At 43.8% G+C, this 24,737-nt stretch overlaps 2 protein-coding genes across 3 annotated transcripts in view; one reads left to right on the top strand and one right to left on the bottom strand.

Moving 5' to 3' along the window:
* Positions 1-568: 568 nt before the first annotated feature.
* Positions 569-13,166, top strand: NSG1 (neuronal vesicle trafficking associated 1). Its single transcript, XM_034435969.3, has 5 exons — positions 569-676; positions 751-903; positions 5,411-5,527; positions 9,450-9,560; positions 11,142-13,166. Exons 2-5 carry the CDS (start codon positions 775-777, stop codon positions 11,340-11,342), a joined length of 558 nt encoding a protein of 185 aa, XP_034291860.2. The 5' UTR covers positions 569-676; positions 751-774; the 3' UTR covers positions 11,343-13,166.
* A 617-nt stretch (positions 13,167-13,783) lies between these two features.
* The window catches only part of STX18 (syntaxin 18), a 32,043-nt gene continuing 21,089 nt past the window's right edge, over positions 13,784-24,737 (bottom strand). For both annotated transcript variants that reach the window (XM_034435968.2, XM_087875004.1), the window contains exons 2-11: positions 24,453-24,520; positions 23,661-23,776; positions 23,498-23,575; positions 22,149-22,215; positions 19,774-19,907; positions 17,450-17,538; positions 16,602-16,660; positions 15,981-16,050; positions 15,463-15,543; positions 13,784-13,927 (exon numbers count right to left, since the gene is read on the bottom strand). In XM_034435968.2, the coding sequence (XP_034291859.2) occupies positions 13,832-13,927; positions 15,463-15,543; positions 15,981-16,050; positions 16,602-16,660; positions 17,450-17,538; positions 19,774-19,907; positions 22,149-22,215; positions 23,498-23,575; positions 23,661-23,776; positions 24,453-24,520 (858 nt within the window). In that variant the 3' untranslated portion in view covers positions 13,784-13,831. The remainder of the gene's footprint in view (positions 13,928-15,462; positions 15,544-15,980; positions 16,051-16,601; positions 16,661-17,449; positions 17,539-19,773; positions 19,908-22,148; positions 22,216-23,497; positions 23,576-23,660; positions 23,777-24,452; positions 24,521-24,737) is intronic.

Below are 24,737 nucleotides of genomic sequence, written 5' to 3'. Positions count from 1 at the left end.
CTATTAATAACCAACAATCCTAATGCCTTGATTTATTAAAAACAAGCGCTCAGTGTTGTGGAAGTTCAGCCCATTTCCTTCCCGTTGGTTCCTCTGATCACCAAGGGTGAATCTTTCAAGGAAACTTGGGCCATAAGGGCAGCAGCCCACCCTCCAGCAGAAGATAGATAACATCTGGGCCGGGAAGGCTGCCCATCAAGGGAGCCCATCCCAGTGAACAGGGGATCCAGCTACCCCGATTTCAGAGGGGGGCCAGTCGCCGTCAGCCCCGCTGCCTCGGGGAGGTGGGGAGGGGGGAGACGGGGGCCGGGCAGCTGCAGGGGGGGAGGGAAAGCCGGACTGCGCTGGGTGAGGCAGCTGGGCAGAATTTGCGGGCACTGAGCAGGGACGGGCTGCCGAGCCCCAGCAGGTGCGTCGCCCGAGGCAGGTCAGCGGCCGCTCTCCACCCGCGCCGCCTCCTGCCGCAGCCCCGGCCGAGGGTGGTGCTCCCGGCTGGGCGGGGGAGGCGACGGCCACGCGCGGCTGCGTCACTCCGGTGCTGCTGCTGCCGCCCGCGCGGAAGGGGAGGCGCTGGGCTCGGGAGGCAGAGCGGCGGAGGGGCTCGCGAGAAGCCGGCGGGGCAGCGGCAGCAGCAGCAGCAGCAGCAGCAGCGGAGGACGAGGCGGGGGCCGAGCAGGTAGGTCTCCCCGGGCCGGGCGGGGGTCGGAGCTGGGGCTGTGCCGAGCCTCGCCTGACGGCGGCCCTTTGCAGGCTCCTCTTCTTCGCGAGGGAAGGATGGTGAAGCTGGGCGGCCCTTTCGGCGAGAAGCGCGGCAAGCCGGTCCCGGCGGAGGACGGCTTCGATACCATCCCTCTGATCACCCCGCTGGACGTCGGGCAGCTCCAGTTCCCGCCGCCGGACAAGGTACAGAGCGGCAGCGCCGCGGGGAGCCTCCGCCCGGGCTGCCTCGGGTCTCTGGCCTGGAGGGAGGCGGGAGGCCGGAGCATCCCCGCCGCGAAGGGCTTCGGCTCGCCTGCCGGCCTCCTCCCGCCCTGCGCCGCTTGCGCCTCTCGAGGGCGGCCCGGGTGCGCGGCGATGCCGGACGCGGAACCCTTCCGGCCACGGAGCGCTGCCTTCCTTGGAGCCCAGGCAGGCATCCCCGGTGGGAGGCGGCGGCGCGCTCCTTCCCGGGGAACCGAGGGGGGTGGGTTCCGTCCGCCCTCGGCCCAGCGCCCTTCGCAGGGAAACCCGGACCCATAACGGCAAAACCAGATTCCCCCCCCCCTTTTTTTTTTTTTTTTTTAAATCTCCCCTGGAAGAGTTTCCCCGCGGTGACTTTTCAGTGCGAAGCAGGCTTCTTTAAAAAAAAAAAAAAAAAAAAAGGCTCTTTTTTATTACATGGTTGAATATTTTTACATTTGTATCTGCAGTTGTTGTACTGTTCTTATTTCCATGTCAATTGTCGAGCGACCGCATCAAAAGAATAATTATACATTTAAAATCAATACTGCTGGGGAGTAAATTCAGAATTGGCGATGGGCTGTTTTAATCCGCTTGCAAAGGAAACCTGCAGATTTGGGGGCTGAAATGGTGAACAGGAATCGCGGAGAAAGGCTGTTGTAAGGGGAGACGGCGGCTCTTTGTTCGCGCCTGGCGGAGAGGCTTTGTTCCTCCCTGGGTGTGGCCTCCGCCTATCCCTGGCTTACTACTCCGCTAGTACCGTATGCACTTGGATGCTCCTTGGATGCAGAAGGGGGACGAGAAAGACTCTCGATCTCCGTTTATTTCTCCGTGAAATAAACAGTATGATAGGAATAATCTGGAGAGAGACGCTTTGTTTCCTGTGAACTTTAATGAGCTTAAATAAGTGGTAAGGCTTTCGCATAAGTGCTGTCTTCCCTTTCAGATCAGAAACTACCAAGTAATTAAATCAACACCCCTGTATCAAGGATACCATAAGCTCATTTTAGTTCTTCATTTCTGAGGATCCTAGTCTTGTGGTGCTCGAAGAGGCACTTAGAAGCCAGAATCCAACTGTTTCTTAAGAGTACGGAGTAAAGGAACCAGAACCAAAAAGGTTCTTTTAGTTTGGGAAGGTTCTAGTTCTATTGTTGAGAAGTTCGTCTGCAGATTTGGGAAGCATCTCGCTTCAAGTCATTCATAAAAATATTGAGGAACATGAGGTCCAGGACTGAAGCTCCTCAGTCCAATCTGGAAGGAAGAATTGATGAGAACTCTTGAGGGCAGTTTCCAAGGCAGCTGCGTATGCTACCGGACCACATTTAGCTAGCTGCTCAGAATGTCACGGAGCACTTTAACAAATGATCTGCTGAAATTAAGATATATTATGATATTATTAAGGTATATATATTCCCACAATCTAATAGGAAAGTCATCCAAGCAACACGAGACATCACACGTCTGTCACACGTTGTTGACCTCTTGTAATTACAGCATTGTTTTTAAGTTGCTAACAGTTTTATGATTTGTTTGAACCCTAACCCTAACTCTTTCTATTAATATCAGATTCTCTGGAACCTATTATTATCTAGTTCTAAAAATAAGGACGTTTATTTCCTCCAATTACCTAGCATTTAATTGTTTCTCCAATGTTTCTTACAAATAAGATACAAATGTTTGGTAAGATTTTAAGCTAGTTCCTTCAGTATTCCAAGATGCAGTTTATCAGACTCTGGAGTTTTAAAGCTGATCATTGTAAATAGCAACTCCAACTAATTTCTGTCAGTCTCAAGATTCATTCTACATTTTGCATTTGTCTTGTAAAACTTGCAGCCTATGTTAGAGAAGACTGAACTAAAAGCATTTATCATCTTCATTGAGCAGCTTCATTAACTGATTTTCTCTTCTCATGTTGTTAAACATGTCTAAAGCCCGTTATTGTTGTCATAGCAACCCCCCTGCCAAACCCCCTCCTTCTGAACTTTCCTGCCACCCTCCTTACAGTTGCAAGATACCTCTTACTCACTTGTTCTTTTCCACTTGCCCTCTTTCCACTTTGCATATGTAGATGTTGTTTTCACTCTATAATGTTCATATATTGTGATTTAAATTAAATAATTGTTTTTATCCTCCTGAGTATTGGCTATTCCTGCTAGCTTAGCGTCATCAAATTTGCAGATGACACTAAACTAGCAGGAATAGCCAACAACCTCACAAGAAAAGCTCAGGATCCAGAAAGATCTTGACAGACTTGAACAATGGGCCCTATCCAACAACATGAAATTTAATGTAGAGAAAGGCAAGGTTTTATACCTAGGCAGGAAAAACCAAAATATAAGTAGATGAAATCTGGCTCAAAAACAGCAACTGTGAGGGAGACCTTGGAGTGCCAGTGGATGATTACTTAAACATGAGCCAGCAGTGTGTAGCAGCAGCCAAAAAAGCTAAAAAAACTATACAATCCTTGGTTGTATAGTATAGCCTTTATTGTCATTGTACATCATATATACAATGAAATTGGTTTAGCCTCTCTGGTGCAATCCATAACAGAAAATACAAAACAACAAATAGTATAGAGAATAATCCCTATACAAGTAAAAGACTCGTCATAAATTTCAGTATGTGCATGAAGTGATTGTGATTGCGTTTAAGAGTCTGACAGCCCATGGGTAGAAGCTGTTTTTAAACCTGTTTGTCCAGCTGGCTATGCTTCGATGTCTTCTGCCCAATGGTAGAAGTGAAAAGAGACACTGGCCAGGGTGTGAATCATCCCTAAGTATCTTCCTTATTCTGCTGAAACAGCGAGACCTGGCGATGTCATCTAGTGGTGTTAGAGAGCAACCGATGGTTTCTTCTGCCTAATTGATCACTCTCTGTAGTGCCTTCCTGTCCACAGCTGTTAGACTAGCATACCATACTGTTATATAGTATGTGAGGACGCTTTCTATCGTAGACAGATAGAAAGAAGTCATCAGCCATTGTTCCACCTGATTTTTCCGCAGGACTCTAAGGAAATAAAGTCTCTGTTGAGCCTTTGTATAAACAAAGGCATAGAATCAAAATCACGTGATGTATTAGTACCACTTTATAAAGCCTTAGTAAGACCACACTTGGAATACCGCATCCAGTTTTAGTCACCACATTACAAAAAAGATGTTTTGACTTTGGAAAAAGTGTAGAGAAGAGCAACTAAGATGGTTAAACTTAGTTGGAAACTATGAAGAACGGTTGCAGAATTTGGATATGGCCAGTCTAGAGGAAAGAAGGACTGGGGGGGGCGGGGGGGGACACGACATGACAGCAGTTTTCCAGTATTTGAGGGGCTGTCACTAGAGGAGGGGATTAACTTATTTTCCAAAGCACCAGAAGGCAAAACAAGAAATAATGGATGGAAAGTAATCAAGGAGAGAAGCAGCCTGGAATTAAGGAGAAATTTCCTGACAGTGAGGACAATTACGGTAACCAGTGGAGTAGAAGTTGCCTTCAGAAGTTGTGGGTGCTCCATCACTGGAGGTTTTTAAGAAGAGACTGGACAGTCACTTGTCTGAAATGTTTTACAGGGTCTCCTGCTAGAGGAAGGGGTTGCGCTAGAAGACTTCCAAGATCCCTTCCTATTAAGGGAAGGGAAGCTCTATTAAGTTGAATTCTGATTGAATTGGCCTCATGTTGTTCTTTCTTTTGCCCCATTTCACTGCTCAGAAGAGGCTAAATATGACCCCAGTTGAAGAAGCTTGCACACTCCTGGTTTAACTGTCATATCTAGAGTCATTTCTTCAGTTAATGCTGCTGTTATTCTCTATCCTATTTTTGTTCAGCCTTTCCTAACAAAAGGGTATGTCTTTTACTAGACATAAGTATCCAAAGGGTGTATGTTTTACTGCTCTAAAGGCCATTTACAATTGATCAAGAGTTTTGGAACCCAGGCTTGAAAATTAGAATCGCACCTGAGGGCCGTGGATCAGGATCAGTCAAGGACTAGTTTTATGTGGTGCCAATTTGCCCAGTGGGATACAGGAAATTGCTACCTCCTTTTTAATTAGGCTTCAGGTAGTCCTCACTTTACAAGCATTTGTTTAAAGACCACATATTAATTTACAAAATAATTATAAATCCAAAGCTGATTAGAAAATAAGGTGGTTGAACCCAATGTCCTTAAAATGCCCTTTCTAGTCTTCTTTCATGGAAAAGCATTTCCTGGCAGACTCTGCAGCTTGCGCCCAGGGAGAAAATCACAGAGAATTATTTAAATCCCGACATTTATGTTTTGTCTGCTTGAAAGGACAAAATAAACCAAATGGGGATCCTTTGTGCGCTCTTGGCCATGGCATAGGATTGTCACTTCCAACTTCTTTATTCTGTGGCTCATGACCAAAAGCTGCATGCAAATCACAAGCTAAAGAACAGGCAGATGCAGTTGTGGTGAGGCAGTAATGTGCTGGTAATGGCTCCTTTGTTGGTGTTCATTGAAAAGGTGGTGGTGAAGACAAAAACGGAATATGAACCCGATCGAAAGAAAGGGAAATTTCGTTCTCCCCGAATTGCAGAATTCACAGTCAGTATCACTCAAGGCATCTCAGAACGTTTCAAGGTAAGCCATATCAGCTCATTTTCAAGCATGAAAAAATGAATGTTACGTTTATCTCGCTTCAAAATACTAGCAGATATTAAATTAAATAATTGCCACAGGAAAACTGAAGAATTAAGGTAAAGGTATGCAGTACTTCCTTGCAGAATCCTTTAAGCCTTAAGGGACTGAAGTTTAACGTATTACACACACACACACACACACACACACACACACACACACACACACACACGTTAACCTCAGTGAAAGTGATGGGAACTGCTAGAACTGTATTTGTATGGAAACAGTTTCACCTGTGCTAAACATGTGCTAGAGGTGAACTTTCCAAATCTCTGATCCATAGTTTCCATATTAACTAATTTATCTACTTTCTCAATTTCCTTCTTTATCTATTCTTTTCCAGTGATCATATAGATTAAATAGTCGTAAATGTTTAGGGTTGAGCATCATAAATTTACTGATGACATTACATCAGGGATTTAACTTGAATCGAAAGAATGGCAGTGCTTTGGGGTAAGACTGGCCTTGTTTCACTTATAATCAAAACTGACCAATACAAGGAATCCTGTATGTGGCCCCTGTGGGACAGATAATGACCATCGCATATGGAAAGTTGTGACACTCCTTGAGTAACGGAGACATGTTAAAATACAGATATGGTTTTTTTTATGTAATGGCATGTGAGAAAGACCTTAGGGGACGGAGTGAAGAAATATTGCCTAGGGAACAGTCAGAAAAGAGAGGGCCTAGCTTGCAGCTGCAGGTGGAAAAAGAGACTCAGAAGGACCCCTCCCTAGCTTTTCCAGCTGTAAAGAAATAACAGGAGATTTGTATTTTCGGATTTGCAAGATGCCGTTAAGGTAGCCTTACAATAAAGTAGAATGAGCTCATCTGGTTGTGTTTCCTGCCTGGTCTACTTGGGAAGGCTGATAGCTTATAGAATAGCTATGCCAATAGAAGAAACTATTTGTAGCTCACGGTTGAATTGTGGGATCCTTGATGCTCTCTCTGAGCTTGGTTGTTTTTTTGTAGATGTTTCATGACCCAGAAGTTGCTAGAAGTTAGTGGATTTGGCTCTGAGGAGGTTCCCTAGTTGGGTCATGAAACATCTGCAAGAGAACCACCAAGCTCAAGGACCCTGTAGCTATGCCACTTGCTTAGCCCATAGGAAGACTGCCCAACAGTGCCCAAGAGTTGGAAGAAGGCTGCTCTTCTGCTACAACAAGGGGAAGAGTGAATGTAAAGACTGCAGAGGGCTCTGCCTCTAAACTGACTGGCTGAATTCTAACCAGAAGAAACTGAGAGGGAGCAGGCAGGGGGACACACATTGAGGAAGGCCCCTGCGGCGGCAGCTTTATTATCAGGGAAGAAGAGTTTTCTGTTCAGTGGCTCATTATATACAATTGTAAGAAAAAAACACCTTTCTATTGTGTTTGTTAGTTTAGAGAAAATGCAAAGTATATAAACACGGAATTAAAGTTTGGTTCCTTAATGCCATAAAAGTTTTATATGGTAGAAGCAAAATATTACTTGAGGAAGACCGTAGGGAACGAGAATGTGTGATTTTTCTTAATGGTGTAAGCTGTTATTTTGATAAATATGCAAGGAACATAGATTTAAACCTCGATGACGTTAGGAGTTTATTGGCTCATATCATGAATGTCAGTGCCATTTTTATGCAAATGATGCCATATGGTCGACTGAGAATCTGAATGATATGCAGTGATTTTTGGATAGCTTGTACGATACAGCAAGATGTCTGGATGTGAGAATTAATCCAGGGAGGTCTTGTGTTTAGCAGGGAATACAAATTATGCATCAAATGATGAAGAATTAGAGCAACTACTGTGGATGAATTTGCGAGAGCCTTTGTAATTTACGAAGTATAAACAAAGCATAGTAGTACATATGTATTTACCTATTTCATAATGTTTTAGCTTTTTTATTGTTAAGACGATGCCAAAGGGAATTTATTTGCCGTAAAAGGTAATGAATGGATGCATTGATAAGTTAAAGACTGTAGCTACACACCACAAGGGTAACGCTTGTTAAGAAGATGTGGCTGAAGGAATCAACCCAGACTTCCAGTGCAGCTCCCAGGCAGCAAAGGCAAATCCATGGAGGCACCCCAGGACAGCTCTCTTGCGAAAGCCTCCGGGGATCTTGGGCTGAGTCAGGGAGGGGGAAGAGTCACCCAGCACAGGGACAAAAGTTGGCTTGTTAAGAGTTTGGAAATTCAAAATGTGGTTTAGCCAAATGCCCGAATTAAGAAATGAACCAGCAAACAAACACGGGTCTAGTTATGAACTTTGTTTTACTGGTTTCTGCTTCTTACTGGCATTAGAGTGCGCTGTATAAATGCTGAGACGTCAAATACTTTTTGTATGCAAATAGAGTGTGACAATTATTTAAAGATTAAAGATTTCTCAGTTCTCCTGTGAAAAACAGAAAACCTCACTGCATATTTCCACTTACCATACAATACATAACCGAGAGACTGATCAGATCTTGCCCTGTGTAGACCAGAAGCCAGGAGACAAACAAACTTCCATTCCCTTTGCTTGAATCGCTTGGGGATTATTTTCAGGCCCAGGTTGTTGAGCTCTGCCGCTACGCAACGGGGCCCTGGAGAGGCCTCGGGAGGCAGCCGGGGCCTCTGGGTGGTGTCAGTTCACAGTGCCAGAGGGGAAGAAGGAAAGGATGGGCTCTTCAGCAAAGGGAAGGCTTTCGCCGTGAAACTCCCGCAAACCCTCCTAGTTGCACCCAGAAACACCAGTCAACATGTGGGTAGCCTTTTAGAGAAGTCTTCCAACGTCTGCCAGTCAACAGTATGTATTAAACTGCCAAGTCCCAACAGCTGTACGGGTTGCTGGAGTTTTCCAAGGCCAGCAGGGAAGGCTGCTAAACCGGCACGGGGCCCTCCAGCTGAGTTGACTGAACGCTCTCAGCTCTTCAGCACTCCCATCTTTCCCAGCAGGAGAGCCGCCTTCTCCAGAGAGCTAGGTCTTCCCGGAATGTGTCCGAAGTAGGATGACTTGAGCCTCGAGAAAGAACTCTGGGTCAATTTGTTTGATGATCCATCGGTTTGTTTTCATAGCTGTTCTTACAGTTGGTTCACTACTGTGTTTTGCTCCAGATAGAACATTTACCTGTGCTTTTTTTATTGATTGGCTTATTCTGGTGTTGTATTTTAAATTTTATGTTGCTTGCTGTATTCTTATAGATATTTCAGCGGTTTTTCCAGTCTTCTGACTTGACAATGAGGACATTAATCTACCTTCATGTTTTAATACCAGGAGTTTTTATAATTAGTAAATGTTTTTTAAGATACTTTGGAAGCAGACATCTTTACTGTAGGCAATTTCAGCTTACTCCTCTGATCTTCTTGAAATTAGTTCTGTCTGTCTCTTCAGCACACCAAATTGAGGTTGGAACCTTCTGAATGGAAAACTTCTGGAAGACTTTCCTTGCTTTTTTTGTTTGTTTTCAAGGTTGATGTCTTGTCATTATAATTCTCCTCTTAACACTTGACTGAAACTCCTAGGTGCTTTGGAAGATCCTCCTTTCTTGCTCAGGAACATCTTGAGTACCACCCAACCCAACGGCCCCATCATCTAGCACTATATTCTCAGTCGCTTTATATTGTCCAGCCAAGGGGCTTTCCTGATAATATGCAGGAACAGAAGACTGCTCTGTTCTACACAGAGACATCACACAGTAGTAAACTTATTTATTAATTTTTTTTTGTTGCCCATCTCACTATCCAGAGCAACTCTGGGCAGCTTGCAGCAAGTGGATTTAACAATGGGATGGTTGTTGAGATAGCTACGTGACATCCAAGTGAGATGTCGAGGACGGTCCTTTGGTCTGCTCAGAAGTGTTTCAGAGCAACGTGTACTTAAAAGAAACCGCAATCTATTTGCAGGCGACCGCCCTGATCCTGTTTGCCCTTGCGTTCCTTACCTGCGTTGGGTTTCTGGTGGTCTACAAGGTGTATAAGTACGACCAAGCCTGCCCAGAAGGTTTCGTCTTCAAGGTAAGGAAGGGGACTGAAAGCCAAAGAGATGTTTAGTCAGCGGGGTCTCCGGCAGAATAGTCATGCAGGAAGGGCATAAAAATTAGGGTGCAGGGAAAGCATTTGGTGTCTGTTGAGGCGCAGAGATGGGGAAAAAAGAGCCAGGCATGAATACTTGTTCCTGTGCCCTCCGTGTTGTTCTTTACTGTAACAACTCATTTTGGCACTTGACAACTCTCAAGCAGAGGCTTCTCCCTTCTGTTCAGAACAGTCTGCAAAACGTGGCTCCTTGGGGAATAACAACTTTGGCAAATGGTCCTTTGACTCTCAGCCTCTGGGTCCATGTCCAGCTTAGGTCCATGGATGGAGGCGTTTCCCATGCTAAGCTGGGCCAGACCTTCCAAGCGCTTCCTCAGAAGAGAGAAATTTCTCTTTTATTCTCAAGAGGAATAGAAAGGTGGTGGGTGGTATCAAAGACCCCACAAATGACAGTCTCTAGAAACGAAGGGCCACAGGTCAAGAAAAAGCTCCAATATCCTTTTGCCAAGGGCACCCTGGAAATCTTGGAAGCAGGAGAAGCAAAGAGAGAGAGGAAAACCACTGAGGTGCCCTGGAGGAAGAAAGGTTAAAGGTTTGGGGGAGAAATTTAATTTAATTTAATTTAATTTCCAATTTATATACCGCCCTTCTCCCTGAGGACTCAGGGCGGTGTACAGCCAAGATAAAAAACATAGGATACAAATATTAAAACATTTAAAAATATATATAAATTTTGGCCCGAAAGTTAAGAATCACAGACTAATTAAAAGAATTTAAAAATTTTAAAATTTTAAAAATTTCTTCTTAGGCCAACCCGGCTTGTTGAAAAAGATGGGTTTTCAGGGAACGACGGAAGGCATTGAGGTCCTGGATTCTTCTTATCTCCGGGGGCAACTGATTCCAGAGGGTAGGAGCCCCCACAGAGAAGGCCCTCCCCCTGGGGGCCACCAGCCTACATTGTTTGGCTGATGGCACCCTGAGGAGGCCCTCTCTGTGGGAGCGCACGGGTCGGTGGGAGGTCGTCGGTAGCAGCAGGCGGTCTCGGAGATAGCTAGGCCCTATGCCATGGAGCGCTTTAAAGGTGATAACCAACACCTTGAAGCGCACCCGGAAGACCACCGGGAGCCAGTGCAGCTCGCGCAGGAGCGGTGTTACATGGGAGCGCCATGTTGCTCCCATCACTACCCGCGCTGCTGCATTCTGGACCAGCTGGAGCCTCCGGGTGCTCTTCAAGGGGAGCCCCATGTAGAGAGCGTTGCAGTAGTCAAGGCGAGAGGTGACGAGGGCGTGAGTGACTGTGCACAAGGAATCCCGATCAAGAAAGGGCCGCAACTGGCGAATCAGGCGAACCTGATAAAAGGTCCCCCTGGTAACAGCCGTCAGATGGGAATGGAAAGGGGACACCTCTGCTGGGCCCAAGAAGCTGCCCAGCGCTTTCTCTTTCGCGGATACTTTGGGGGAGAGACACATGCACACCCGGTGCCGCCTTGCTTTCTCTCTGGTTTTCAGGTATGTGTGTGTGTGTGTGTGTGTGTGTGTGTGTGTGGCATCTGTGTCTTTCAGAACAATCAATGCATTCCGGCTGGATTAGAGAGCTACTATTCCGAACAAGACTCTAGCGCTCGAGGAAAGTTCTACACGGTGATCAACCACTACAACCTGGCCAAGCAGACCATCACCCGATCAGTTTCTCCATGGATGACGGTGCTTTCGGAAGAGAAACTTTCTGAGCAGGAAACTGAGGCAGCTGAGAAACCTGTTTAGGAGGAAGTCTGATGGCGAAGGGTCCGAAGGTGGTTTTCATGGAATGTCTCATTGTTAGGATCACTTAGAGGTTGCTCATAATTTATGGTGTAATTGCTTTGGTTGCTGCCAACTGCTTTGCAAAACGGAGCAACGAAAAAGAAAGTAGGGCGTTAATGGTCCAGGGCACATCAGCATTGCTTTAGAGCTCTAACACCAATTTCTCTTTCAGTGGCATCAAACTTAGGCACATTCTTGTAATTTAGACATCTGACAGAGTCATTCAGGCAGGGCTTGTTGGCGTGGGATAACGTGCTTCTTACTGTGTGTCCTTGTGTTTTGTTTCCCTTTAAATCGGCTCTGAAATCCAAACATTCATGGGTATGGCTTGCAGTTCCAAAATGAAAACCAAGAAATAAAACCGGCCTTATTTTGCTCACTACATCCATTACCTTTAGGCTTAATTGCTTCTGTTATAGCATGCACTTCACTGTTTCCACTACATGAAAGAATCTTGTGCAAACAAAATAGAAATTAGACATTCAAGAGCTATACAGTTTTAATGACAGATTAGGAGTTTTAATTAAAGGGCAAGAATATAAAGGACAAAATATTCTGAGGGATAGTGGTGACTTAAGGAGATAAACAAGACCGAAACTCTTTAGCCCACCATACAATCTGTGTAACTAGAAAGGACATATTTCATTATAACGGCCTCTTTTAGAAACCTTAACATTGTAAAATACCCTTTGCTGGCAGCATTCTTTGGCCTTTCCTATTCCTGCTGGGAAGAGACATCGATTCCCTTGAGCTCAGTGGGATTTTGACGTCAGCCATCTGGGGAATAAAGTGCCTCCAATGATGGCAACATCCAGATGATTCCGAAGTTGAAAAGGCATGGTGGGGAGGGAGGGAGGGCAAGGCTACTTTCTGGACATAAGCTAAGCACTCACAAGGCCAGGTACACACTCACTATGTTTGACAGACTCCTGCATTATGAAAAGTATGATGTTCAAGTGCTCCTCCACAGTCACTATCGGTTCCTTCCCAGGGAGTTTGGCAAGGCCGCTTCAACCCCTGCAGCATAAGCAGCCAAGGGCGGCAATCCACTGGGTCGACGGGCGTAAATCTGACCGGCTTCTCCACCGCTAAGCTCTAGGGATAGGACAGCGGCGCATTTTAATCTGTGAATCTTTCCTAGGATGGGAGATGGTTGAAAAAACACTGCACTGCATTAGGAAGACCCTCCGTCAAACTCTGGCGTTGACTTGTCTGCTGTTCTCAATTGCAGGTTGTAGCTTACAACTGCTGTCATTTTTGTTCTTCTGAATGTATTATTTCCCAGTGGAATGTCAAAAGTTTCATTAATTTTACCGAAACACACTTTAAAATCAACATGTCTTTTTTTTTCTAACCTTCTACTAAGACAAACATGGTTCTAGGTTATATTTCCTTCCAGAACTTTTTTTTTGCACCAATCTATTTGGAAAATGCCATCTACGGTTTTGTTGGAAATTTTAATATTAAATATAGTTACATATTGTACAATTTTTGGTATGTAATCGCTGTTGTGTGGAATACATAAAAAGCAATAACTTATGTGCCAAATCTTTCATTTGCATCAAGGAGTTCTCTCTTGTACACACAACACCATGTTTGTATTCCCTAGTAGTCAGTACTTTTACCGAATTCACATGTAACTTTTGACATTTTCACTCTGTGTAAAATAAAATAGTATGCTCAAGTCTCAAACTCCGTATGTTTAAATAGATGTTTGCAGCGGTGAAGAGGAAAAGAAATGAAGGATTCCAATCACACTACTTGCAATAAAAACCTCTTCTAAAACACCTTTCTAATAATGATTATTTGCATGACTATGTCTGAGCAATCCCTGTTTGCTGTAAACTGAAGTGCACTGGATCATTCAAGAAGACCTCCTTCCTCTCCATTCTTCATGGGGGGGGGGGGGGGGCCTTCCACAGACCCCAGAGTCTCGGTGTCCCCAAAGCTGAAGAGGCCAATTGGGGCTTTGAAAGGGAAGACAAAATGAGGGGAGGGAGTTGGAGTGCAAAGTTTCTGGAAAGATCCAAGTAGCCCCTGTTCCGAGCTGAAGCCCCTCTCCATAAGGGGACTTTTTGGGGGGGGGGCAGCTCCACCCACTTCAACCAACAGGGAAGACCAGTAGCATTCCTCATGCTGGAAAACACTGCCCCCAGCCCCACGCCTGAAGAGGAAGCAGCTGATTGGCATTTCATCACATACAAATGTTTGGCAACTTCTCACTGCTATGATCATGTACCTGTCAACACTTTTCTTGAGCATTTCCTGGCAGCCGTTCAGTTTCCTTCTGCTGCCTAAAGCTCCCTGTGACTTCTGAGATGTTCCTGAGTGTTAGTTTACAGAGGCACACACACACACACACATACGATATATACATATTTCTACAGCCATGATGCGTGAACTACTGTCACCTGGCGAGGTGGTTCCACAGCCTTTATTGCGGGCCAGGATCAGCTTCCATACCAGTCCAGAAACAACAGAGAGAAGGAGCACATGACCAGGAAGAAGAGGATCCACACTCGAAATCCAGCATTATTCTTGATTGCCTGTGGAGAACAAAAAACATCCTTTTAAAAGATGTAAATTGCAGTGGGCAATTCAGGAATGTGCAAAACTGTTTTCAGTTTATGCCTCCAACATAGTTTTTGTCTTCAGATCTTTCGTTCCACATGGCAACCTCTTAAGAGCAGAATACAGAAAGAAAAGGCCAATCAAATTATGACTGACAGGTTCACTAAGGTTTTTAATGTATGTTCTCGCCACCTTTTTATTTTGTTTTTATTTTATGCCACTACTTTAGCTGAAGTAAGAACAAAGAAGTAGCATTTTTATCAATTTTTATCAATTGTCAATTGTCCATCGGTCCTTGCTTGCAAAGTGTGCAGGACGCTTTGACCAAAGAATGGTGCTTGAGGGGTTAGGGTGTCTCTGGTGCAGGGGGTCTCAGCCTACATTCGGGGGGAAAGGACCACACCCATAAGCATAGCTGATTGGAGGCAGTGGAGCGCTGCCCACCTCCAAGACGCCATCCTGGACCCCACAGCATTGGAGAGTTTTTGTCCAGTCTCCAATCTTTCCTTCTTAAGGAAAGTGGTTGGCCCACAGCTACAAATACTGCCCACGGTTAATTTTGGACAGGGAGGCACTTCCACAGATTGAGCTGCCCAGAGTTTTATAAGATAGGCGGCTATATAACTGTTTTGAATGAATGAATGTGCACATCTTCACACCACACAGAACAAGTGTAACCAGAAACAAGACTGTATTCCTTCAAAATGCAACAGAGCCAGGCTACTGGAGTACAACTTGCCACGGGCCAGTCAAGAATAACAAAAATCAAGAAAGCACCTCCCACCGGCGCGCCTAGCCAAAATGTTCCCAAATACATCTCCGATGTGCTGGAAATGTAAATCACAGAAAGGGACATATTATCATCTCTGGTGGCTATGCCGAAGGGCAAAACAATACTGGCAACAAATTAAAACAATGATTGAAGAAATCACGAAACAAAAACTGGAAATGAGGCCGGAAACCTTTTTATTGGGAATAATCACAACACAATATACCAAAGAAATAAAATATTTGATCATCCATATCCTCACAGCAGCACGTATACTCTTTGCCCAACATTGGAAATCTGAACAGTTACCCACAGAAGACAAAATAATAGCTAAAATCACAGAATGTGCAGAATTGGATAAGCTCACAAAAGAAATACAAGAGAAAGATGATACTGATTACTATTTAGTATGGCAAAGATGGTACAACTGGCTGGAGGCAAAAATAGGAATATAAAGATGATTTTCGAGTACTCAATAGAAATGCATAGAAGTAAATAAGGAGTCAATTATATATGTACATATACAACTAGGTAAATAGGTGACTGTAAATATTGATACAAATAGAAATATGAAAAATAACCCACCGTTGTAATATCTTCTAAGAGCCAGTCATTGGACTGAATTGATGTGTGTTCGTTTTGTATGTTGTTTCAATGTATCTATGTTGGTTTTGTTTTTTTCTTTTTATTATTAATAAAAACTATTAAAAAAAAAATCAAGAAAGCCTTGGCCAAGTTTACCTCTCTTATGTCTTCATTGCCTTCCTTGATGTTCTCCGTTGCACCCACAACTATCTGGTGGATATTGTCAATTTCAGCTTCCTAGAAATTAAGTTAACACATATTTGGTGACTCTGCAAATGGCAGCAGCTAGATGACCTTGGCTGAACCCTTCTGGAAAAAGGTAAATATGACTTTTGAGGCGGACAGGAGTTGGATGAGAGACCACAAGGCAATCCAAAGGATCTAGGCTGCACTGGGAATTGGAAGAATTATCTGGGAACTCGGCAGTATCTTCATAGCCCCAGTGCACTTGTTCATTCCCCCATAATGTTCTCTCCTGAACATTATATTTCTGCAGCAAATGTGTGTTACACAAACTCTTTTGGTAACTCTCCTCACGGTCCCCACTCTATTATAATTAATTCATATTTTGCTCCATCATCATAGACGCTTTGCCTCTATCCTACAGGGTGCCATGAATTTTTTTAGAACTCAAAATGCTTTAGTGAAAGAGTCAAATATGAGATTCTTCTTACCTGTTGTAATACTTTTTCTGTAAATATTTCTTGAAGTCTAGATATTTCAACTACTTTCCCTTCAATCTGCCTAAAATGATCAAAATGTAACAAAGGAAAGCAAAAAGACTTTGTTATATATAAACACAGTTAAGAATAAACATTTCCCATTTTTACAGAATGAAGTAAATAGAATATTTTACATTCCTAAGATAGTGAAGGATTACTGGATGCAGATTTTCAATAAAATGCTTAATATAAAGCAGATCAGTTGTTTATAGCAACATTGGAAAAATACAATTTATATAATTAGGTGTAGGTTCTAGGTGTGTAAAAATGCAGACTGCTACACAGAAAAATTGGACACCTATTATCTGTGCAATATAAAACTGCATTAGTCAGAGATGGCTCCTGTTGGAGTTGGGAAATCTAATAGGCTGCAAAAACTACAGGCTGAACCAGAGCACAGAATTCGTAGAAAGCACCAGCCCCACTGAGAGGCTGATCTACGGACACGCCCCTGGGATAAGCACCAATTCCCACTGTGCTGCCCACACAACGTCACCTCAAGCAGGTGATGTGGGCTGAGAACCTTGATCAAAATGTCAAAAAAAAAGCAAACCGAAGGGGAAAAAACTGTACCTCACTTCATCAAACAGGCTGTTCATTTCACCCACAAGGCGTTGGTTTTCCTGCTCAAACTGGGGTTGGGAGGAGAAAGGAGAAAAGAAATTATTGCAATTTAAAGCTTAGTTCCAATGGACCATCTATGTGAAAAAGTAAGTTTCAGTGAAACTCTTTCCAGGAATTCAGTTTTTCTTAGGCTATCCCTGCCGGTATCACACAAGGAAGGTCCCAGAGAAGACATGACGGATCTAAGAACTGTTGAAGAGAGATCTGAATTCAGGGCTCTCCTCTCCAACACTCTTCATCTATATCTGCCTTCTTCTAAGATTAAAAATATGCATCCTTTTCCCGGAAATTTCTGAGCAAGTATTCTTTAACTGAGCTATGGGGAGAGGGAGAGGAGGAATGAGAATTATTTCTGTATTCAAGGTAAAACTACTACTAATGCAGCAGAAACATCTCTAAAAATATTTGCAAAACAGTTATGTGGTCAGAGATCAAATAAACAGAAGTTAGAAAACATTACACTCCATCCAATTAAAAAAGAAGAAAAGCCTATTCACATCTATGCAAAATATACCTAAAAAGCCCATCAGGTCTCCAAATTTCTATTGAGAAAATTTGACTACAATTCTGGGGACTTCCTGATGCTGGCCATTCAGGAGGTGGTGCACAAGTGCTACGCGAGAGGAGGCTGCCCAGTATGTAAGCAGAAGGCAGGCTGACTGATGGGCGAGAGGCCTTGGGAAGCTCCGTTTGGGAGCTGAAGATCCTCCCTGTCAAAATCGGAGGGGGAGGGGTTCAGTCCCTGAGGGACAGACACTTAACCCTAGCTTCCTGCTCAAGATGAAAAGATTAATTACCATTTGGATTTCTTCAGGGGAAAGCTCGTCTTCTCCTCTGCTGTCTTGACCAAGACTAAAATCAGGATGCTCATCAATTAGGTTCCTCTCTGCAAAAGAAGCCAAACAAAACTGTCATCATCATGAAGCCAGTCCCAAATTGCTAGGCCCATACAATATGAAGCGAAGCCACACAATTCTGCTTCTTTTAAACTTTCAGTTCTTGCCTGGTATGTAGGAATTTCAGGTGGGCATCTATTCTCCAGGATGTCGTGTCCCTCCTGGCTTGGCCTAAACGAGTCAGTCCTTGCTATTCATGCCCAAAGACCTTAAAACATGTCCAGCCAGCTGCTGCTGCTGTTGGTGTTGAGCCCAGGGTGGCTCAAGAGTTGGTGGCCTCCATGGCAAGCAGGGACCTACCCCTTCTCATTGAGGGCCCAATGAATCCCAGAGGCTGCCCATTGGGTCTGCCTTTGCTTTCGGGCAACCGCAAAACGATCTGGCAAGGGAGGATCATCCTCCACTGCCACAACCGTATTGCCACAAAGGTGGATTGTTCTCTGACAGCCTCCTGGTTGACTGGTGCCATCCTCCCCACGGAAGGACTGGAGGATCCCATGGCAGAGCTTAGGGTTTTTGCCAAGGGCCTGGTGGGCAGTTTGGCTAAGACCACGGTCACTGTGTGGAATGGGCTGGAGAGGGCATTGTCAGTGCCACATAAGCTCTCCCTGTGTGCTATTCCCAGAGCACACTTTACGGAAGAGTTCCAGAGCGTGAAGCACCCCAAGAGATAGAAGACATGAGCGAATCCGATCAAACCTGGTCCATAGTCTGGATCACCTACGGCAATAAGGATGGCAAAATGTACTTCTCTGCCCTGTTGTGTTTGTCAATAGTCATCCAACGGCCCATTTTGGAGGGACCCGGTCCTTGTTATGTAGTGACAGGCTGGATCATCCATGAGGTATTCTGGCTATCAGGCTGACAAAGTTGCTCAGTTCTGCGCCAAGCTGGACTCCAACTGGTCAAGTCTGCTCAAGATGCCAGAGGCTCACTGAAGTGGGATGGAATGACTGCAGCCTAGACAACAGCCTGATAAGTAAAATTTGAGTCTGAAGGTTGAGGAGGGATGAAAATGTCTCAGAAAGGACCCTCCCTAGTTTTCAGGAATGTAAAAGTGAGGAACAGGAGGGGTACTTTCAGATCTCCAAGAATCATATCCCTGTGAGGTAGTCCAGACAAGAAATGCAACCAGGAATGCAACCTATCTTTACTGCTTATATTTAACAGAATTCTATAGCTTGAATGTGGTTCTGGATATCAGTCTCCTTTCCACTCCAGGTCTATTTTAAAACTCTCCAGATTCCCTCAGCAAGACACCTTCCAAATCCCCTCCTCCTGGTCTACCAGATCTCTCACCAGGAGCATCCCTGTAGATGCTATAGGAATTTTCTCAACAAGACTCTCTCCAATCAGCAGTTCAGCTCCAAAATCCTTCATTCCGTCCGTGGCCTTGACCTTCAGCTGGAAGTATAGACAATATCCATGCTCAACTCTTCCTCCCTAGCAACTTGGAATCCTTCTAATAATCTTTTCCAGCCTCTTTTGGGAATGTCACTAGTTCTGACATGAAATCGAAGAAAAGGATAGTGACCGTCAGCAGGTTTAATGGTCAAATCTTCTGATTTTACAAACCACGGCCAACGGCCAGGATCTTTGCACCTGGTAGATAATAGACCTCCATTGTTCTCATGTCTAGTTTGTGGAGGGCTGACGCTGTTCCTCTCACCACCGAGTCCCCCATCCCCATGAGCGTCCTTTTTGGGAGAGCAATTGGACTTCTCCCCTTAGAGGAAGCCCAAGCTTCTCTTCTTTCCATCCTTAGGAGCCTGCGTGAAATCTCTTCTCCAGAAGTCTGAGGGTCGCCCTCCAGGGGGGAGGCCGGAAACTGACTGTGCTGCCAAGGAACGCTCCTCTTTGCTGCCTACAGAAACTCCTCCCTTCCCCGACAAGTTCCAGTAAAAGTCGCAAAGCCAGGAGTCTGCAGCTGCTGTAGCAGAAACCCTCCTCTAGCAGGGAGGGAAACATGGGAAACAAACACTGACTTGAAGGCTCCACAATGAGTGAGTCAATATTGATATTGGACCACTTCTGAAACCCATAAAATATACCATTTCACTTTCAAGCAACACACTATAAATGCAGCATAATGATAAGTAACTGAAAACTATTTTTCCTGAGTTAATAAAGAGAAAATTCCCCAACCGGAAGCCAAATGAGCCTCAACATTCTACAGCATTTAAAGCATGGCTGTTGTAATATTACAGGCAGGAAGGGATTACCACCTCGGCTGCCTTCCCTGGTGAGTTTTTCTTCCAATTCTTCAGGAGGAGGAGAAGCCTCCGTCTCCATCTCGGGCACTTTTCCACAAGAAGCCGTGAGTGCTGACTTACTGCTTTGCTCAGGCTCAAGCCTGGATCTAAAGGAACAAAACACGAGAAGTAAACAACCAAGGGCTGCTCTCCTCCTTTCCACCCATCAGCCTGGAAAGCCTGCCTGCCTGCCCCTCCCCATGTTTACACAGGGGTGCCTCAAGGCCAGGCTCACTCTCTGCCCTTTCCCGGAGACACCCCCCCCACACACACACACAGGTAGGTGTGCCACTGTCCCAGCAGCAGTGGGTGTAATCAAACTATCACCCCCCCCACCCCGGCCAAAAGTGACAGAGGGCCTCTTGGGAAGCAATCAAATACCACCACAAATGATTTCTGAATTTGGTTCAAACTTCCACAATAATTGAAACAAAAGGCAAATAATAGAAGAAACAGGAGAGTCTCCATCTTTCTCTGTTCTGTCTAAATGCCGTAACGTGTAATGAGCCAAGTGATTGACAGCTATTTAAAGGCTGGTTTGTGTGGAATCATTCTGGACAACCCTGTCTGGGCCCAATCAGAACAGGCTATCTTTGGGCCTGGGGGCTACCAGGGAACACCAGACCAAGAAGCTGAAATACATCTTGGAAGAAGGCAGGAGGACACCTCTCAGGCCCTGCTGCCAATAAATCCACAAGGGGTTCCCAGGGGTTGAGCTCAACACAGGGGTGATTTTACTCCCAAGGAGGACAGCAGGCACCTGAGGATGGAAGATCCAAGATAAATCAACAATTACATTTAAAATCAGAGGGTGGGTTCCTAGGATTCTGGATTTTGCTCTTCTTATTCTGCAATCATCTCTGGATTTAACAGTTGCTCTACAGAAAACATTTCTAATTTAGGATGGCAATAAATGTGTTGTCAGACATGGTAGGAAAAAAAATTGCTTTGCTGGCTTTATTCCTCTGCTGTGTTTAATGGCAGCTGCTGAGAGAGAGAGAAAGCCAGGCCAGGATGTCATGCCCGACACTTGGGTCACATTCAGCAGCTCTCCTCCAGGGGCTTCCCTTTCCAGACGCCGTATGTGGGGAAGGGGCTTCTCCCCTGAAAGCCCTGGGGAGGGCTCTCCCAGGGAAGCCAACTTTCCCTCCACGGGGTGGTCTTTTCAGGGACAGCAGGAGGCCCCCTCGTCTGCCAGAGAGTTTTGTGGTCAGTTGGTCCTTGTAATGGCCAGCATTACCCCAAACTATCCTTTTATTTTAATCCTTCCCATGCTACTTATGCTCTTGCTTTTACTGAATTAAGTCATGTTTGAATTATACACACCACTTCAGTTGTGGGTGGATTAGAACTACAATATGCTCATTGTCATAAACATGATGAACTGAAATAAGTCAATGATTCCTCAAGATCTTCTATAGGGCATAAAAGGTGATTGATTCATTTTGCCATGCAGAGTTAGGCTTCTGGGCAATTCTTTTTTCCCAACCTAATGGGTATTTTTGCAAAAATAAAAGGAGAATAGTTCAAAATAAACAATTTTTAGATATTAGATTTTAGTTTGTTGTTTGATTATTGCCACACAGAAGTTTAAGTATGTTCAATATTACTTTAGAAATGAAAAACCTGTAGCCCTCCCCAGCAATTGCAGCCACCACACCACCCCCACCACCACCCCCCACACACACACTTCTAGGAAAAGCAGCTTTGGCAGGTTCACATTCTGAGCAGCATATGGAAATTCATAATTTCTTGAGAGGGTGAAACAATTTGTTCTCTCTTTCCTTAAGGTAATTTGCCCACCTTGGGCACCATGTATTCGGGATGATTCATTCACTTCTCCTGATTACATAATCCACCTGTGCACCAACCTGTGCAGTGGGCTTATTATTCCCTCTGGTTAATTATGCTGCATGGTGTAATTATACTGACAGCCCTGGGAAACGCTCGGCCCCCTTGTGCATTGTATCCTTACTATTGTATGCAGTTACCTTCAGTGCTGAATTAGCAACGTTGTATAATAAACTTAAGTGTAACTGCTCAAAAAGGAAATCCCACTGAATTCAGCTAAAATACATTGAGAGGCTTAAGCTATCGTTATACATTATCACTCTGCCCCCCCCCCAAAAAAAGGAAAGCAAAGAGGGGGGAAAATCTATATAAAATTCTGGGTAAGTTTAAAAAGAAACGCTTACAATGTTTGCTTGTTAGGTTTACATTATAAAACATTAAAAAAAAGCTTCAGAATCAATTTTGGAAGCAAATTGAATATTTTTTTTCTGAAAGACCAAGACGTTTGCACAGAAATTGACAAGATCTTCCAATGCAGTAACAAAAGTCTCACTTACAATCTCTTTTTATCCACTACGCGCTTGACCCGTATTGCTCTTTGTTCCGAGTACAGCTTGCACACTCCTGTGAAAGAGAGCAACAGCCATCCAAACTGAACTGTGATTACCAGGTCTCTATACTTGGGATACAATCTTGTGTTCCCAAATTTACTGCCAACTCTACTTTATTACATGCCTGCCTCTTTTTTTTGAAAAATGGTTTATACAGAAGAGCAGTTTCCACCACAGTATTTCTGATTTATAAATCATGGTTGCATTTCTCTTTTGTAGCAATTTTTAAAATGTAATAAACCAACTTTTTCCATATATAAAAATGACTTCAATTTGATCATTTAAATTATTCTTTTCTATTCCTCATTTTAAGCATAACCACAGTGAAGCCTCCCAGACCTGATCATTTACATATCTTTATTACAAAAACATTTAAACTTAAAATTTACTATCATTTCCAAATCTATTTGGGATAATGGAGTGGCTAAACCTTTGGGCTAAAGTTAACTTGCATAGGTATTTCTGACAGGCAACGTTTTTAATATTGGGACACTGATGAAGGTTACCTTGTTCAATAAGAGTTACTGCAACACTATACAGTAGGAAATACATTGAACATTTTAAAAACTGCATTGCCTTACTCTACTCCTAAAATTAATGAAATGGTTTTAGATTGCTGAAAAACGGTTTGGTGCACAAATGGATATAAAATTTGTTTTCCATTTTTTTTTAATAGCAGCAAGAAAATGGCTAGTCCAATATTATGGAAAATGAACAATGTGACTCTGTTATTAGCTATATGTCCATTTTTTATCTTATTTGGAGTAAAGAGGATGAATTATTTCAGGAATTAAATGATCATGTGCCACCAAGCCATTTTCAACTCCTAGTGACTACACAGGTAGATTTCAAGATTTAGGAGGTAGAAAAAAATGGAGGCATTATTAAAAATGGATGCTAATGAAATTAAATATTTTCTGCTGTTTTAAATACTGTCATGGTTTTTTCACTGGCTCACTACTATTAGTGGATTTATTAAGAACCCTTTGCCTCTTCCCAAGCAGTTAAAAAGCTTTTGTTTGTTTAATAACTACTCCGTTATCACTAAGACCTCAACCCACTGTCCATAGAAACTACTGTCCACCAGGCTGAGTTATGCCACTGCCTTTAGCCTCCAGCTGCCAGCCAGATTCTTCCAGAAAATTGCCAGACTCCTCCTTTCTCACTGGAGAACTTGCTTTTCAATTGGCCCTCATATGGAAAAGAATTTCTGAAAATGAAGTGGTCACAATAGCAGAGACTAATTTTGCAAAACATATAAACACAAGTATTGTTATTTCAAGAAAAACTGATACTTTTTAAATAGTCTGCAATGAAATCCAATACAGTTTCTCGGTGCTGCTTCACTTGTGGGGAATGGATGTCTTTGTGTGCTGAAATGAAAAGATACAGAAGGTTATTTTCCTCAAAAGAGCTCTCCGCCTGTCTGGCTAAAGCAACACATGTAGCTTAAATTACCTTCTGCTCTTAGCTGCTGAATTGCATCAGCACAGGTTCTCATGAAGATTTGGGCATCTTGGTCAATCTGATCTCGGTCAGTGTCGGACATTCGCACATACTCAGACATGAGATGGCTGGGAAAAACAGCCAAGAGTTCAGCCATGTTTTCTGAAGAAAAACTTAGGACAACATAGTACTTTGCACAATCTTTAGAAAAGGATAATGAATGTTGACCATGAAAATTGATTACCTGCCTCAGATCTACTCTTAATGTAACGTCCAACTCAGTCATGAAGTCATTTGAGTGTACAGAAGAAGAGAGGGACTGCAGCGTAAACTTCCTTATTCTATTTCTGCTCCTTTCCCATTTTTTGTGACATTTGTTTACCTGACATAAGGGCCTATTAAAATAATTAGAATTCGCAGAATTCGCATTAGCTAGTGGCATGTTTATTTATGTACTTATAGGGCCACACAACTAGAACAATCAAGTGGCAACCAGGGACTCCTATTTGTTATATTCCTCCCCCCTTGAAAACTATGCATCCCGATGCCTTTATTACCATTCCAGAAGCCTCACACAGAAAGGGTAGCAGTGACATATTAAAATGCCCCCAAGCATCAGCTGGGATTCAGCCCTTACAACAGCCCTCCAATTTACAGTGTATAAATTTTCTTTTTCCTACTCCAAGGATAATTAAGCTTCATACAATACCACTAAACTCAGTGTCAGACTGGGAAACTGGCACAGGAGCACTGATATTTTTTCTCACGGTTGTCAATTTTCACATTTTCAATCATGACACTTACCTATAAGCATTTATGTAATCTTTCCGGTGCTGCAGAAGAAAGTCTTTGAGTTTCCCAATGTTATTAACCTAAAATGAATGAATAGTAAAAATTAACAGATAAAAAGAGTTGGAAGGGACCTTGTAGGTCATCTAGTCCAACCCCCCACCCCACCCCCGGCCCAAGCAGGAGACCCTACACGAGTGATGGCGAACCTTTTCAGCACCAAGTGGCATGCGGACCCATGTCGCCTGGCACACGTGGCATCGCTTGTTCCTCTTCTGGGTTTCTGGCATACATGCGTGC

Source organism: Pantherophis guttatus, chromosome 8, assembly GCF_059756535.1.
Source record: "Pantherophis guttatus breed Tessera chromosome 8, ASM5975653v1, whole genome shotgun sequence".
Taxonomy (NCBI): Eukaryota; Metazoa; Chordata; class Lepidosauria; order Squamata; family Colubridae; genus Pantherophis; species Pantherophis guttatus.
The sequence above is the reverse complement of the archived record's forward strand: the minus strand, read 5'-3'. Positions and strand labels throughout refer to the sequence as shown.

Coding starts and splice junctions, on each gene's coding strand:
- NSG1 (XM_034435969.3), top strand. CDS start 775: ATGGTGAAGCTGGGCGGCCCTTTCGGCGAGAAGCGCGGCAAGCCGGTC. Junction 904..5,410: donor AGTTCCCGCCGCCGGACAAG/GTACAGAGCGGC, acceptor TTCATTGAAAAG/GTGGTGGTGAAGACAAAAAC. Junction 5,528..9,449: donor GCATCTCAGAACGTTTCAAG/GTAAGCCATATC, acceptor ATCTATTTGCAG/GCGACCGCCCTGATCCTGTT.